This window comes from Thamnophis sirtalis, unplaced genomic scaffold (assembly GCF_051295495.1).
Source record: "Thamnophis sirtalis isolate CommonGarterSnake01/CBP01778 unplaced genomic scaffold, rThaSir2_p1.2 scaffold_2, whole genome shotgun sequence".
NCBI lineage: Eukaryota > Metazoa > Chordata > Lepidosauria > Squamata > Natricidae > Thamnophis > Thamnophis sirtalis.
Genome location: NW_028261382.1, coordinates 29,767,289 through 29,784,365, shown reverse-complemented (window position 1 = coordinate 29,784,365; position 17,077 = coordinate 29,767,289). Strand labels below are relative to the sequence as shown.

At 45.3% G+C, this 17,077-nt stretch overlaps 1 protein-coding gene across 1 annotated transcript in view; it reads right to left on the bottom strand.

Annotated features, from left to right (window-relative positions):
• The window catches only part of COL27A1 (collagen type XXVII alpha 1 chain), a 175,587-nt gene that overhangs the window by 42,610 nt on the left and 115,900 nt on the right, over nt 1–17,077 (bottom strand). Inside the window, exons 18-23 of the mRNA XM_087707610.1 lie at nt 16,611–16,664; nt 15,667–15,720; nt 15,306–15,359; nt 13,322–13,375; nt 12,252–12,305; nt 11,097–11,204 (exon numbers count right to left, since the gene is read on the bottom strand). Coding sequence (XP_087563736.1) covers nt 11,097–11,204; nt 12,252–12,305; nt 13,322–13,375; nt 15,306–15,359; nt 15,667–15,720; nt 16,611–16,664 — 378 coding nt within the window. The remainder of the gene's footprint in view (nt 1–11,096; nt 11,205–12,251; nt 12,306–13,321; nt 13,376–15,305; nt 15,360–15,666; nt 15,721–16,610; nt 16,665–17,077) is intronic.

Sequence of the window (17,077 nt, the reverse complement as noted above, 5' to 3'; positions counted from 1 at the left end):
AAACGGAGAGGGGAAAGGAAGGGAAAGAGGGAAAGCTGCTGGGTATTTTCCCAAGGATGTGAGATGACTCATCTCCATGTCATCACTTTGAACAAGGAAGCCAAAGACCTCTGTTTTGAGAGATGAGTCCTGCAGGCCTGAGGCATTGAGCCAAGGAATTGGTGGGATGGAACACTGCAGCTGCTGGAGAGTTGATGAAATAATGAATTTATACATATATATTTTTTCCAAAGGAGGAGCTGGATATTTCAAGAGGGTTTTGACATTACCCCACTGAGCAAATCCTTGTTCTGTTTCGGATCCCTTGTGTTCTGAACCACGCTTCCCCGAAAAGCATGAGGCAGGTTCCTGGTCTTGGGAAAACTCATTTTATTAAATGAATGTGAATTCCTCTCATTCACGTTCAGCCAAGGCCTGGCAAACAGTCTTTCAAAGGAGTATTTATGACCACAGACCTTATCTAGCTTGGAAAGCTGCCCTGTAAATATTTTTCCGAATGAGGTGCTGTGCAAGGAAAGGCTGGGCACAGAGTCTCTGGGATTCACAGACAGATCTTCACACTCCTGAAACAAACAAATGAATTCTGTCCTGCAAAAGCTCACTCCCCTTTCGCTCCTCTTTTATTTCCTATGGGAGGGGCCATTCACCATCCACCTGTGGCTTTACTCCCAAGTTGACCCTGATTTCTGAGCTGTTCTTGTCTTCTGGAAGCTCTGCACATGCACACTCTGGGAACAGGCTCCAGCTGTTCCTCTGCCTCACTGCTGTCTAGCTTCAAAGGGAGCTGAGAACTGCCAGATGGCTTTGGTATCGTCTCTGCCTCCAACGTAGAGCCCTAGTCCAAGCCTTCCCCAGTGTCCAGACTGGCCCATGCTCCCCAACCTCCTCACTGGAGAAGAGCCTGATGCTGGTAAAGATGGAGGGCAAAAGAAGAAGGGGATGACAGAGAAGGAGGTGGCTGGATGGAGTCACTGAAGCAGTCGGCGTGAGCTTAAATGGACTCCAGAGGATGGTAGAGGACAGGAAGGCCTAGAGGAACATTGTCCATGGGGTCGCAATGGGTCAGACACAACTTCACAACTAGCAACAACAACAACAATCAAGGAATGTAAAGAGAGAGAGAGAAAGGGAGAAGGCATAGTGGAGAAGAAGAGAAAAGAGAAGGGGAGAGAAGAAGGAGAAGGAGAAGGAGAAGGAGAAGGAGAAGGAGAAGGAGAAGAAGAAGAAGAAGAAGAAGAAGAAGAAGAAGAAGAAGAAGAAGAAGAAGAAGAAGAAGAAGAAGAAGAAGAAGAAGAAGAAGAAGAAGAAAGAGAATGAGGTGGCTGGATGGAGTCACCAAAGCAGTCTGTGTGAGCTTCAATGGACTCCAGAGGATGGTAGAGATTAGGAAGGCCTGGAGGAACGTTGTCCATGGGGTCGCGATGACTTTGCAACTAACAACAAAACAAAGAAATGGACTCGTATGAAGCATCCACCTAGTCTTTAAAGAGAGACAAGGAAGACACACTGTCCAGATTTCCTGGCATTTTGTATTTTGCATTCCAGCTGCTTCCACAAGAACATCTCCTTAACCAAAGATCATTCAGGAGGAACCCTCGTCCACCCAGACAATGGCCTGAATGTCTCCAGGAAATTAGCTGAATAGGAGAGCTAGTCCCACAATGACCTAACTACATGCAGACTCATCAGAAACATGTTTTGTCTGTGTTCTCTCAGTCAGGATGACTAAGCCCCCGTTGCAGAATTCAGGGTTTATAACTTCAGATCGGGGGAGAAATAAACGGAATTGCTGAACGTGGGAAAAACTGAGTCCTTTGTGGTCAGATGAATCCTCAAGAGACTGAACAGCCTTCCCAAACTGGGCACCCTCCAGAAGCTCCAATTCCTAAAATTTCCAGTCAGTTTGACTATTTAAGGCCTAGACCAGGGGTCACCAATGTTTCGGACCTCAGGGACCACTAAATTCATAATTTTAAATCCCGTGGATCACTAATATGATCTGCCTAATGACTGGCTCAGTAGACGTGGCTAGATGGTGTTGTGACTGTGTAGGCATGGCCAATTCAACATCACTCATGTCAAGGGGTACATTGCTGGCCTCTACTCGCCCCTCCACTCAAAGCCACTCCTCGCCTGCCCATTCGGGCTCCTTAGGACCCCAACAGGAAGCAGTTGCTGGAGCTAAGCAGCCACCAGGAGAAAGAATTGGCAAAACAGCTCAGCTCAAATTGGACCTGGCTGAGAAGGAGGCTCAGCGGAAGCACCTTACCGAGGACTACGAGCATAGGCTTTCCAAGCAGAGGGAAGATCTGTGGGAGTGCAAGGCCAGGTGCCGGTGCCTGGAGGCTCAGCAGGCTGAGATAGTCAGCCAGTTCTAGACCATGAGGTAGTCCCACTGGAATGAGGCCCTCCAGTTCTTCGCCACCACCGGTGCTTCCCTCCAGCCTTCACCCAAAGCCCCTCCCTCCCTCTCTCTCTCTCTTTGTCTCTCCATCTCCTTCTCCCTTCCACCATCCCTCTATCTCTCCCCCTCCTTCCCTCTCTCTCTTTGTGTATGTTTATCTCTCTCTTTTACATGGAACTAATCTTTCCTTAGAATTTCAAGTGGGAGGGAGAATGGATTTAACAGAGATTAAGTAACTGTCCTGAGAAAACACATGGACGCAACTGCTCATGGTCACTCATTCACCCCTCCCTCCTACACTCATTCTGGATCATTGTCTCCAAGGCAAAAAATGAAGGATAGAGAAAGAGAAGGGGAAAAAAAGAGAGGGACCCTTAGGCTAATCTAGGGAGAGAACACGCTAGATCTTACAGCTCTCCTTCCAATTTGTACCGGCTCAAAAAAAACACACACCCACAAATGCCAGCTGGATAAAGCTTCCCCATCCCAAATCTCGGACTCAACTTTCACGAGCAGCGAAGGTTCCTGCCAATTCACACTGAAGGAAGATGTGATATCTGTTTTTCTCCTAAAGAAGAGCCAGATTTCCCAGCACTGATTCACAGAGGGAGGATTTATGTATTTATTGAGGTACTGTTCCCCCACCCCTTTCCTTTCATTCCTTCAACCAAATTCTTGGAAGTTCCCGCTAGAGACTTCTCATGAATTGCTGCAGGAAGGCTGCCATACGAGGCTGGGCCCCAGATGACAGAAGGAGTAGAAAATTCTGTTTCTGTTCAGGAGATCAAACTGTCGTGGCCTAAAAGCTGAGTCAAGGATGAGGCAGCTGACCGGAATGAAAAATCAACACTCAAAAAGATGGATCCATGGTGAACATGTGGAGAAGCAAAGAAGAATTGGGCAAAAATTAAGACACATGATGCAACAACGTATTGAGTTGAAGCCAGAAACATTTCTGCTAGGAATTCTACCTGAAATGTATAATAAAGAGAATGTATATTTAATCATTCATATATTAACCGCAGCTAGAACTGTATTTGCACAACATTGGAAAAGGGTAGAGATTCCTATTGAAGAGGTGGTGATAAGGAAAATATTACAATGTGCAGAAATGAACAGATTAACATTAGCAATTAAGGAGAAAGAGCAAACGGGATATTATATGATTTGGGAAATATTTTACCAAGGGTTGGAGAATAAAAAAAAGGAGTTTGGAAATGAAAAAGGCTAATAAATAAGTAGAAAATATATTAAGATAGAGATAAAACTAAGATGAAAACTGTTAGTATGTGTATGATGAGAATAATGATGTTTAATGTTAATATGGTAGCATCACTAGAAGATATTAAGAAGAAAATTGGAGAGTTTTATAAAAAGATGGATCCTCATTAGATCAGAGACCAAAGCCAAACAACTAGGACTTTTTTCCTAAAAAAATAAAACAAAACAGAATCGCTGGAGTGCAATGGAAATTCATTCCCTTAATACAGGGGTATTACCGTCTCAGAAATATCTGAAAAATATGGCTTGAAGCGTAATGCCTCAAAAAACCAAGATCATGGACGTCAGCAAAAAACCAGAGATGGTATTCAGCAGGTTCTGACCAGTTCCAGAGAACCGGTAGCGGAAAATTTGAGTAGTTTAGAGAACCGGTAAATACCACCTCTGACTGGCCCCGCCCCCATCTATTCTCTGCTTCCCGAGTCCCAGCTGATCAGGAGGGAATGGAGATTTTGCAGTATCCTTCCCCTGGAGTAGGGTGGGAATGGAGATTTTGCAGTATCCTTCCCCTGGAGTGGGGTGGGAGTAGAGATTTTGCAGTATCCTTCCCCTGGAGTGGGGAGGGAATAGAGATTTTGCAGTATCCTTCCCCTGGAGTGGGGTGGGAATAGAGATTTTGCAGTATCCTTCCCCTGGAGTGGGGAGGGAATGGAGATTTTGCAGTATCCTTCCCCTGGAGTGGGGAGGGAATGGAGATTTTGCAGTATCCTGCAAATATAGACATGGCATAAGAAGAAGAAAAATATAGTGTCAAACTGAAGGCCCGTGGGACAGATCTGAATCATGATGTGGTTGGATCCGGCCCACAGAGTCGTCCTGGTCTACCCAACGCAAAGAAGATCAGGCCAGCAGTTTGGAGAGGCATCAGCCTGGCCATGCCCACTGAGTTGGACACACCTACCCAATCAACCACATCTGGCCGGCCCCGAATGGTCCATCAATGAAATTGAGTTTGACTCAGCTGCCTTAATAATACGGTTTTCTTCCTCATCTTCACGTGGATTTGGAAACCTTTCTAAAGGTCTCCACAAGTTGGCATTTCATGGATGAGCAGAAGAAGATAAGAGTTATTTGGGATAGGGTCTGCTGCTCAGCAAGGGATTGTACTAAAAGACCTTCAAAGTCCCTTCCAACTCTCTTATTCTACAATTGAATCTGTGACCTTACGTTGCGCTAGGCAACGGCTTCTCAAAGCTTGGGATGGCTTCTTTTAAACACATCTGAAGGATAGTTGGAGAAGGTCACCTGAAGCAGAAGTGAAAAACATGTTGGACACCTTCACCAAGATTCTGAAGACCTGTCTACTTTTTCTTGATGACTTTAGATCTATCCTAGACACCGTACACATTCGAAATATAAACATGGTCAAATAAGAGAGAGAGATTCGACTTACTCATGTCTCAGATTTACCATATTCTTTGGACTATAAAACGCACCAGGATTTTGAAGAGGTAAATTAAAAAAAAAAAAATTGCACTCCGCAGGCCTCCCAAACCCTCTGCATGCCTCGTTTTTTTATGAAAAACGGAGCATGCAGAGAGTTTGAAAGGCCTACAAAATGCTCCTGGGAGCTGGAGGGGCAAAAACAAACAAAAAATGGCCCCTTTTTCCCCAAAACTGGCCCCTTTTTTGCAAAAAAAGGGGGCATGCATAGGCTTTGGGAGGCTTGTAGAGTACTCCTGGGGGCTGGGGGACAAAAACGAGGAAAAAAACGGCCTGTTCTTTGCCCGTTTTTGCCCTCCCAAATCCCCAGGAGCACTTTGCAGGCTTCCCAAACCCTCTGCGCATCCATTTTTGCGAAAAACGGGATGTGCATGGGTAGGATTTTGGGAGGCCAAAAATTATGTATTCAATGTATAAGACGCACCCAGATTTTCACCCTCTTTTTCGGGGGGGGGGGGCGGAAAAGGGTGTGTCTTATACTCTGAAAAATATGGTAACTATTATTTGGCTGCTATTTTTTTTTTCACAACCATGGGATTGTCAAGAAACCAACTTCAACATCCCAGTCCATCCTATCCTGGCTAGGAATGCCCCAAAGTTTTAATGTCTTCCCTAATTTTTTTCACGGGAACTAACCCAAAGTGAACTTCCACAAGCAATAGGCAGATGGGAAAGCCATTTTCATCGGCTTGAGCAAAATTTCTGGCCACAGTCCTTGACTTAAAAAAAAAAAACCTACTACGGTGGGAGATTTCCAAGGAGTGAACACGCTTGAAAGATCTGTAGGCTAGCCTCATAACTGAATAAAAAAAAAAACACATCCATTTGGAAGAAACAGGGAGAAAAAAAAACATGAAAGTTAGAAAATGAGACAGCTACAAAACTGGAGTCAGTTTGATTTCGCCCCCTCGCCCTCAGCTGCATAATTTGACTCCTGTCTCCACCGCTTTGCTTATCCATTCATCACCCCAAACCGCAGCAAGCAAAAACAGAAATTATGTTTTGTAAACGACGGGTCTCACTGCCAGCGTACCATGCCAAGCCTGCCTCCACCTCCTTCCCTGTCACAAGGAGAACTCTGTGACTTATAGAAGAAGTCTAGCGGGAGAAAACAGAAACAACGCCAATCTCTGTGGCCGAAGAGGTTAGGAAGATGTTGGGGTTCCTCAAAGATCTTCAGATGGTCCATCCTGAACTCCGTAAATAAGTGAGGAAGAAGAAAGCTCCCCTCCTTGCTACAAGGTAAAAGATAAAGGTTCCCCTTGCATATATGTGCTAGTCGTTACTGACTCTAGGGGGCGGTGCTCATCTCCGTTTCAAACCCGAAGAGCCAGCGCTGTCCGAAGACGTCTCCGTGGTCATGTGGCTGGCATGACTAAACGCCGAAGGCGCACGGAATGCTGTTACCTTCCAACCCAAAGATGGTTCCTATTTTTCTACTTGCATTTTTAACATCCTTTCGAACTGATAGGTTGGCAGAAGCTGGGCCGAGTAACAGGAGCTCACTGCGTTACGCGGTGCTAGGGATTCAAACCGCCAAACTGCCGCCCTTTCTGATCGACAAGCTCAGCGTCTTAGCCACTGAGCCACCGCTCCCCTGTATCCTTGCTACGAAGAAATAGCAAAAATCCCTTTTCCCCTGCATGATGTGTTTCATTATTGGCCAATTTGACAATTATTTTCCTGGAACTGCAAAAATCAGATTAGTTCATACTCGTGGCACACGAAGGCAGCTTATTATGAAAAAAGTACACTCGAAAATAGAGCACCATTGAAAAGCTTCAGCCTGGCTTGGCTGGTTTGTTAGCTCATTCAGTCATCTACAGAGGGAGTAAGGGAAAAAAACCAGGGTTCCTTGTGGCAAGATGTATAGAATGTCAACTTGCAAAGCAACCCTGGCCTGCTCTCGAGTTGCCATAGGCATGGAGGATGGGAAAACAAACTTTGCAGCTGCAGAGAGGCAGCATGTCAGTCAAACCAAAAGCACATTCCAGGCTTATCTTTGTCAAGGTTGTCTCTGGGGTAACCCATAGTGGCCAGAGGGGAGTGATCTCTACAACCTGCGAACTTGCTTCATTGGAGAGTGTGACTGATGACACACCTTGTGTTGTGGTCCGCCAGCAGCCAGTGGAGCTGGCAGCAGAGTCAGACAGTGAGGAGGTTTGGTAGGAACATGGGCCAGTCCTGGGGGTTAAGGAAAGTTCAGACAAGGGCTCTGTGTTGGAGGCAGAGAGGGAGCTAGACAGCAGTGAAGCAGAGGAACAGCTGGAGCCTGTTCCCAATATGCGCATGCAAAGAGATTCCAGAAGACAAGAACAACTAAGAAAGCAGGGTTAATTTAGGAGTAAAGCCATACCTTGGAGGTGATTGGCCCCTCCCTTAGGAAACAAAAGAGGAGGGAACGGGGAGGGGGCTTTTACAGGAAACAATTTGTTCATTCAGTTGTTTCAAGAGTGAAAAATTATGTTTGTGACTGTGCCAAGTTTTGCTTTGCCCTGCACTGGGAAACTAGTTATTTGGCAGCTCTCCAAATGAGATAAGGTTCGTGTTGATAAACATTCCTCTGAAAGACTGTTGTTAAGCCTTGCGGACCAGTTCCGGTGAAGGGGTGGCTGCGACGATCAGCTAAGAGCGAACCGGTTCACTCCAACGATCAAGAGTGCCTGCCTGCCTGCCCCTGAGCTTTACTGGCCTATATTTCCTTTGTTTGAAGCCCAGCTGATAGGCGCGACAGAGCAAATTGCTGTGCCTCAGCTGTTTTACTCACCGCAGCTGCAGTAGAAGGTAAGTTTTTGAGCTGTTTTCAAACCCACTGCGCACACACTCAGTGAACCAGTTGTTAACACTGGTTGAATTCCACCACTGCCTTGACCTATCATAAAACTATGCCTTTCTCAACAAATGGAGCCAAGGAACATTTCTATGTAGAGGTGTAAGTTGTGGCCAGCCTGACAACTTTTGATGAGTACATACCGTATTTTTCAGAGTATAAGATGCACTGGAGTATAAGAAGCACCAAGGTTTTGAAGAGGCAAAGGTTTTTGCACTCTGCAAACCTCCCAAAAATGGTCCGTTTTTTTACAAAAATGGGCCCAGTTTTTTTCCCCCCAAAATGCATGAATAGCTTTTAGAAGGCTTGTAGAGTCCGCCTGGGGGGGGACAAGCAAAAAAAATGGCCCATTTTCTGCAAAAACGGGCCTGTTTTTTCTCACGGATAGCCTTTAGGAGGCTTATAGACTGCTCCTGGGAGCTGGGGGGGGGGGGGAAGGGGGTAAAATTGAGAATAAAATAGCTCGTTTCTTGCTCATTTCTGCTCAGAGAGCCCCCAGGAGCTCTCTGAAAGCCTCCTAAAAGCTATGCACAGCCATTTTGGTGAAGAGTGCAGGGTTTCTGGAGGCAAAAAAAAAGCTGTATTCAGTGTATAAGATGTACCCAGATTTTCAGCCTCTTTTTTTGAGGGAAAAAGGTGCGTCTTATACTCGGAAAAATACAGTAGCTGGCAGAATGTCAAGAAGTTACAAACAAAGATGAGGTGGATGCATATTCTTGCTTTAAAAACAACAACATAGTCATCTCCATCAAATCACCAGCAATCGTACCCCATTGGAGGGAGTCCTTATTGTTTAGGGTGTCAAACTCAAGGCCCACGGGCCGCATTTGGCACATGGGGTACTTAGATCTGGCGGCCCCGGAAACTGGCGAAGGACTAGCTCACGGTGCCTCTGCCAGCAAAAATAGAGCTAAAGAGAGCCGCATGCCCAAGGTCAAACACAACCCTGACACAATCCTCAATGAAATCGAGTTTGACACCCCTGGTTTAGCACATATGCAAACTAATCTGAAGGCTTGGCTTTTTTCAGCATTCTATTCCTAAAATTGGAGACCACGCTGTCACCCCACCAACAATAACAATGAAGGACGGCAGTTGCGAGCCAGCTGAATTATATGGGCTCCTCTTTTTTTTTTGCATTTAAAAATAAAATCAACGCACGCCACGGCCCATTTGGCACAGAGGACACAGCCTCCATTCAAAAAGCTCTTGAATAAGGCTGTATAACTCCGTCGTACTTCGAATGGCATGCGTGTACGTTTTGAAGCATTCCTTGTCTTGGCTTTCGGGGAAAGTGGGGGAAACCTGTGGTTTGAGGCGTTTTTTTAGGAGCAAATCCACCTAGAGCTTCCTCCCACCATCCAGATTAGAATTCTAAAGAACTGCATCCAGATCTGATTAAACGCACATTTCATGAGAACTTCAGGGTTATCGGCTTACAAGGAGAGAAGATAGTGTTGACACAAGAGACACAAAGGTACCCTTTGGGGGGGGGGGACCCTCCATTTTTGCAAGCTGTAGAGTTTGGGAAAATTTAGTGTAACTTTAAAGGGTAGGTCAGGGGTCCCCAAATTCTCTGGCTCATCACCCCCCACTTCATGAAGTTTTAGACTGTTCATGGACCACCAAATATTTATTTCATGAAAATAATTTAATAAATACTTTAATTCTTGGTGCTACTACTTGTTCTGACCGAGGCTTCCCAAGAGCCTGAAGCAAACTCCTTTTCCTGACAAAAAACCCTTTTATTAATTTGCTGTGAATTCTGATCGTTCACATCAAGCAAAGTCTTTCAAGGGAAGATTTACAGTCACAGACCTTATCTAGCTTGGAGAGCTGCCAGGGTGATCTCTGCAGAACTTGGCAAGGAGCCTGGGAGAGTCGGGAACCGATTAAGCAAACTAATGGTCTCCTGCAAACTCCACTCCCCTTTCGCTCCTCTTTTATTTCCTCTGGGAGGGGCCATTCATCATCCACCTGTGGCCTTACTCCCAAGTCGACCCCTGTTCTTTAGCTGCTCCCTTCGTCTGGCAACTCTGCGCATGTGCACACTGGGAACAGGCTCCAGCTGTTCTTCTGCCTCACTGATCTCCGACTCCGAAGGCAGCTGATAACTTTCAGACGGCCCTGGCCCCCTCTCTGCCTCCGACACAGAGCCCTCATCCGAGCCTTCCCCAGACTCCAGGACTGGCCCAGGTTCCTCCCCAACCTCCTCACTGTCCGAATCTGCTGGTGCTGCCCACTGCCAGGCCACAACACTATTAGTAATGACCACTGAAAGCCACTGGCTGACCATCTATCCTTAGGTAATGCCATCTCCCTGCCAGCCTTCAAAGTTAGAGTCTAGTATGAAGCTCTAAAGAGACCCCAAAAGATTAATTGAACCCAATCAATCAAGCTTCCATCATTTATCAATTGCTTATTGATGACCCACCGACATTTACAGAACCCCTTTTGACCCCGGGATATTTATCAACCCCTTGGAAAGACCCAAATAGGATTGATATTGTCCACTTTCGAGAACCCTGGTTTAGATCAATAGATCAACCATAGATTTTAAAAAAACTCTGAGGAAACCATGGGAGATTTCAGTAGAGATCAGTTTAATTCCTAAGTCAATTGGAGATGGGGAGAGGATAAATCAACCTTCCGGCATTTGGGAATGCCATGATCTCCCTTCGCAAAGCTCACAAAAACCCAAGAGACATGAGTAGAGTAGAGTAGAGCAGAGCAGAGCAGAGCAGAGCTGAGCTGAGCTGAGTAGAGGAATGGGATGGGATGGGATGGAAAATGGAATGTAGTAGAGTAGAGCAGAGCAGAGTAGAATATGGAATGGAATGGACAATGGAATGGAATAAACAATGGAATGGAATGGAATGGAATGGAATGGAATGGAATGGAAGAGAAGAGAAGAGAAGAGAAGAGAAGAGAAGAGAAGAGAAGAGAAGAGAAGAGAAGAGAAGAGAAGAGAAGAGAAGAGAAGAGAAGAGAAGAGAAGAGAAGAGAAGAGAATATTCTTTATTGGCCAAGTGTGATTGGACACACAAGGCATTTCTCTATCACAGCATGGCATCTCCACCAATGCTTCATGTGATTCCAACAAGGCAGAAGGAACATCAACCAACTTTTCATACTTACTCGGACACCCGGGGTTCCAGGAACACCAGGAGCCCCTTCTTTTCCTTGGATCCCACCTTGTCCTTTCTCCCCACGTTCCCCTTCTGGGCCTGGTTGTCCTTTGTCACCCTGAAAGAGACAAATGGGTAACACACTTTTCCATTTGTTCAGGAAGAAGGATGACAGCCGTTACTTTTTTCTTCCTCTGGAATTCACCATGTTCTCATTTACATGTGTGTAGAAATATAAGAAAAGATTCCAATGGCCAAAACAGAGAAGTCTTACATCTCTAACCCAAGAAAACTGAAGAAGATTTCACTGCTGGATCCACAGACTCAGCGAAATGGAATGTACAAAAATTCCCTGTACATTTCATTTAAAAAAGGTAAAGGTTCCCCTCTGGGCTAGGGGGTGGTGCTCATCTCCGTTTTAAAGCCAAAGAGCCAGCGCTGTCTGAAGACGTCTCCGTGGTCATGTGGCCGGCATGACTCAATGCCGGAGACACACGGAACGCTGTTCCCTTCCCACCAAAGGTGGTTCCTGTTTTTCTACTTGCATTTTTTACGTGCTTTCGAAGTGCTAGGTTGGCAGAAGCTGGGATGAGTCATGGGAGCTCAGTCCATTACGCGGCGCTCGGGATTCGAACTGCCGAACTGCCGACCTTTCTGATCGACAAGCTCAGCGTCTTAGCCACTGAGCCACCGTGTCCCAATTAAAAAAGGTACACATAGTTAGATCTTGGATCCTGGAGATGCAGGTTTTTCTACCCGCGAAGACCTTCACAGATGAAATCCATCTGAAGTGAAGGAAAGCAAAAAGAAGAAGAAAGGAAAACCAGAGAGTTCTCTTAAAATGGGATTCTTCTCGATCTACTCTTGAGTGATCCTACAGCAGAATACCTGGCTGGAGTGACATTAGAGGAGGATTTAAAAAAATAAATAAGACAAGGGTGTTGTAGATTGACTTTTTCTTCTCCTGGAATGGAAAAACTTGAGTTCCTGTAATCTCAAGAGTCTAACGAAAAAGGAAGCGGAGCTTCCAGAAGGAACTCTTCTAAGAAGAAAATTTGTTTTTTCAGATTCATCCTACACAGAAGAAGACCTTGGGGGAAGTGTGAGTCAGAGAAACAGGACCAGGGTCTAAACCAATCAGAAGAAGGGAAGAAAAGCCAGATACCTTGAGTCCATCTGGTCCCGCTAAGCCACTGTCTCCTTCAAGACCAGGTTCTCCCTTATAAGAAACATGGAAAGATCATTAGAAGTTCTATGTTGGGTCAGATCATTCCTTCTGCCTTCCCAGAATTGCTGTACTCTCAAATTAATTTCCTTTGAATGAACATTTCAGAGTCGAATGATGGCATTGGAAGGTGCCATCATTCACAACAAGGCTTGATCTCACGTCTTGATGTTCTTCACCATTGGCGAAAAACTTCAATTCACCATTAGCAAACCCCATCCCTTCATTTGGAACCGACCTCTGCTCAAAATGAACCTCCCTTCAATGTCTAATATTTGTTGACCTGCCCACATGGATGAAATCAAATTTGGCAGAAGATGGGAGCTTACTTCAGAACAAATGGAAGAGAAGCTACATAGCTCAGGGTTGAACTGTGGAGTCCTTGGTGGTCTCTGGGCTTGGTGGCTTCCTATCAGATGTTTCATGACCCAACTAAGGAACATCATCATCATCATCATCCCTGGGAGGAAACCCCACACTCACCAACAATGATGATGTTACCTAGTTGGGTCATGAAACATCTGCAAGATAACCACCACACTTGGAGAACATCAAGGACTTCCCAGTTATTTCAGAACCATTATAAAATCCATATATCTTATCGGGACAATAAATGTCAACATGTCCATGCAGTTAGAGGAAGAGAGACATGGATAAAATAGAATATAGAATAACAGAATTGAAAGGGACCTTGGAGGTCTTCTAGTCCAACCTCCTGCTCAGGCAGGAAACCCTACACCACTTCAGACAAATGGTTGTCCAATCTCTTCTTAAAAACGTCCAGTGTTGGAGCATTCACAACTTCTGGAGGCAAGTTGTTCCACTGATTGATTCTTCTCATTGTCAGGAAATTTTTCCTTAGTTCTAGGTTGCTTCTCTCATTAATCAGTTTCCACCCATTGCTTCTTGTCCTGCCTTCAGGTGCTTTGAAAAATAGCTTGACTCCCTCTTCTTTGTGGGAGCCCCTGAGATATTGGAAGACTGCTCTCATAGGATAGTTTTCAACTTACCCGTTGGCCAACCAATCCTTGCTCTCCAGAAATCCCCAGTGGACCAAGATCACCCTAGAAGAAGAGAAGAGATTTTTGAAGTTAGCTTTCAAGACATGTTAAGAAGAGGGAAGAACATGTGTGAAGACCAGTTGCTAAGGAGGATATCTGAAATTCGGTTTTTAGGCAGGCCGTGCTAGGAGCAGACTCTATGGTGAGGGAACCAGACTTCTGGTCAGCAGAGGGAAAAGGATGCCATGCTAAAAGGAGACTCTATGGTGAGGGAACCAGACTTCTGGTCAGCAGAGGAAAAAGGAGGCTGTGCTAGGAGCAGAGTCTATGGTGAGGGAACCAGACATCTGGTCAGCAGAGGAAAAAGAACACCATTTAAGCTCATGCCACTTTGGTGATTCCACCCAGCCACGTTGTTGTTGTTGTTGTTGTTGTTGTTGTTGTTGTTGTTCTTCTTCTTCTTCTTCTTCTTCTTCTTCTTCTTCTTCTTCTTCTTCTTCTTCCTCTTCTTCCTCTTCTTCCTCCTCCTCCTCCTCCTCCTCCTCCTCCTCCTCCTCCTCCTCTTCCTCCAGGCCTTCCTGTCCCCTACCATCCCCTGGAGTTCATTTAAGCTCATGCTGACTGCTTCGGTGACTTCATCCAACCACCTCCTTCTCTGTCGTCCCATTCTTCTTTTGCCCTCCGTCGTTCCCAGCATGAGGCTCTTCTCCAGGGAGTCCTTCTTCCGTCTCATCAGGTGGCCAAAGTCTTTGAGTTTCCTCTTCAGGATCTGGCCTTCCAAAGAACAGTCAGGGTTGATCTCCTCTGGGACCGACTGGTTGGATGGCCTTGCAGTCCAAGGGACTCAATGCAGGAGTCTTCTCCAGCACCAGAGTTCAAAGGCCTCCATCTTTGGCGCTCAGCCTTCCTTATGGTCCAACCTTTACAGCCATCCATTGCAACTGGGAAAACCATAGCCTTGACTAGATGCACTTTTGTTGGCAGGGTGATGTCTCTGCTTTGTAGTATGCTGTCTAGATTTGCCATGAGCATACACAGTTTTTACACATTTCTCCTACAGATGGGGAAAAAAACCCGCTTCCTGTTTGAAACATGAGCTTGCTCTCCAAGAGTCTGTCTATCTATCTGTCGGAGGTGAAAAGGCAAATAAAGGGGTTTTCTATTCCTGAGATGGTGAAAGGAGGAGGTGGATAAACATCATGCAGGACCAAGAGAGATGAAAGAGAGTGAGAGAAAGAGAGACCCTCAGAAGACACAGTAGCTCCAGCAATGGCTTGGGAGGCTTTCCAAAGCAAACAGAGCAGCTGGAGGAGAAAAGCATAAGATGCTGGAAGGAAGCGGAATTTAATTGCTTGGAATGGAATGGACTGTCATAATAGAACTGCAAGATGTGATCTCTTTCTTCCCTCACCTGCCTCCCTCTCACCCTTTCATCTATCCATCCATCCATCCATCCTCCTTTCCTTGCTCCCTTTCTTTTTCTTCCTTTCTTCCTTCCTTCCCTCCCTCCACTCCCTTCCTTCCTCCCTTCCTTTCTCCTTTCCTTCCTTCCTCCCTCTGTCCCTTCCTTCCTTCCCCCTTCCCTCCCGCCCTTCCTCCTTTCCTTCGTTCCTCCCTACCTCCTTTCCTTCCTTCCTCCCTCCCTCCTTCTGTCCCTTCCTTCCTCCCTCCCTCCCTCCTTTTCTTCCTGCCTTCCTCTCTCTGTCCCTTCCTTCCTTCCTCCCTCTTTCCCTTCCTCTTTCCTCACTCCCTCCTTTCCTTCCTCCTTTCCTTTCTCTCTCCCTTCCTTACCATCCATGATTTATATATCTAAAAAATGATCAAATTCTTGGAACAGATCTTGGCTCATAAATGAGCTGGAACCTTTCCTCTGCCTTCATACTGCCATGACCTTGGTCATCAACCACAACATACACAGCGTCATGACGCTGGCATAACAGAAACAAGAGTCTTGGTCACCTAAAGAGAAGGGAAGATCTTCTCTCTCCCTTACCTTCATGCCAGGTTCTCCTGGAAGCCCTCTTTGTCCTGCTGCACCAGGAGGTCCCTGGAGGAGGAGGAGGAAGGAAGACAAATAAACAGAGAAGAAGACCCAACCCAGAACATGCTGGAGAGAAGCAATGAGATTGCTTCTTTTTTTACCCAGAGTTTAAGAGCTGAAGAGCGAATTGTTCATTTCCAGAATAAGAAAGCTTTCCGGTCTTCTGCTCTTGATATCAACCATCTTCTGTCCTCCCAGACTTTCTAATGCAGGGTGCATCCTCCACTTTAGTTTTTGGGGGGGATTCTCAAAAGCTTGGGTGGATTCCAGGAAATTATAGAAAAATGAGAGGGAGGTGGAAATCATATCTTACCGTATGTCCAATTTCTCCCAAACTTCCTGGTGGGCCAGGCGGGCCTTGGGGTCCCTGAAAAGTTAAGGACAAACAAAGCCTTCTTTGAGCAGGATCTTAAATGTACATGACTGATGAGTTGGTTGAGTGATGGACACAAATTGCCTGGAGATTCAACGTACACAGAATCGTTTCCAACCCTCCCTCCCAAGTTTTCAAATCAAATTGCAATTTCCGTGGATCGTAAGCTTTGCCTTTCCTTCATTGCTTTTCATCAAATTAAATCAAATATAGGTGCTGGGTTCAAGAGAAGACTTCATTTTGGCCAAAATGTTAAGGGAATGGACCAAGGAGAAAGAAATGCATCTTCTTCAGAGAAGACCTCATCTTCATGAGAAGATCTCATTTTGGTCAAAGTATTAAGGGAATGGACCAAGGAGAAAGAAATGCACCTTCTTTGGAGAAGACTTCTTTTCATCTTCAGAGAAGATCTTCAAAGAAGACCTCATTTTAGCCAAAATGTTAAGGGAATCTTCTGGCATCTTCAGAGAAGGCCTGATTTTGGGTAAAGTGTTAAGGGAATGGACCAAACAGAAAAAAAAATGCTTCTTCAGAGAAGACCTCTTCTCGTCTTCAGAGATCTTCAAAGAGGTTTTTCAGAGAAGACCTTCAGAGAAGACCTCATTTTGGCCAAAATGTTATGGGAATGGACCAAGCAGAAAGAAATGCATCTTTTTTATAGAAGACCTCTTCTTGTCTTCAGAGAAGACCTCATTTTGGCCAAAATGTTATGGGAATGGACCAAGCAGAAAGAAATGCAACAATGTTGGGGCTGCTTTGAACAAGACTTCTCAAGTTCTTCCACATGGCTTCTCCCCAAGCTTCTCAGATAGGAATAATCTATAGTGGGGTTGAAAAGTGGACAGGAATGGAGAGAAAAATAGAGGTCCATTTGTGGTACTTGCCAAGTCTCCAGGAGGTCCTTTTGCTCCTTGGGGCCCAGAAGATCCTTGAATGCCCTGCAATGAAACAAGCTAATGAAGAGACCAAGCTTTAAACAAGATGTAACATCTCTTGTAAATTTAATTGCCCTTCAATTTTTCCGCTCCTCCAAATTAAGTAATTCAGCTTTACAACTGAGCAGAAGGCAGATATATTTTTTTTAAGTGAATGACTTTTCAAGCCACCACTATAATTACAAATAATGCATGAAAGTTAATTATATCATCAAAGGAAATTTGCTTTCAAAATTTGTTGCGCATAAAGCAAAACTCATGGGGCAACAAACTTCATGATAACTTTTTAAAAAATAAAATAAAATTTAAAAATTCCAAAGTCATACAGAAGTGGAAGTGAGGTTCCTAAGTGAGGTTGAAAATCAGAAATCAAGAGCCAAGGGAAGAAAAGGAGGAAGGAGGAAAAGGGGAAGAAG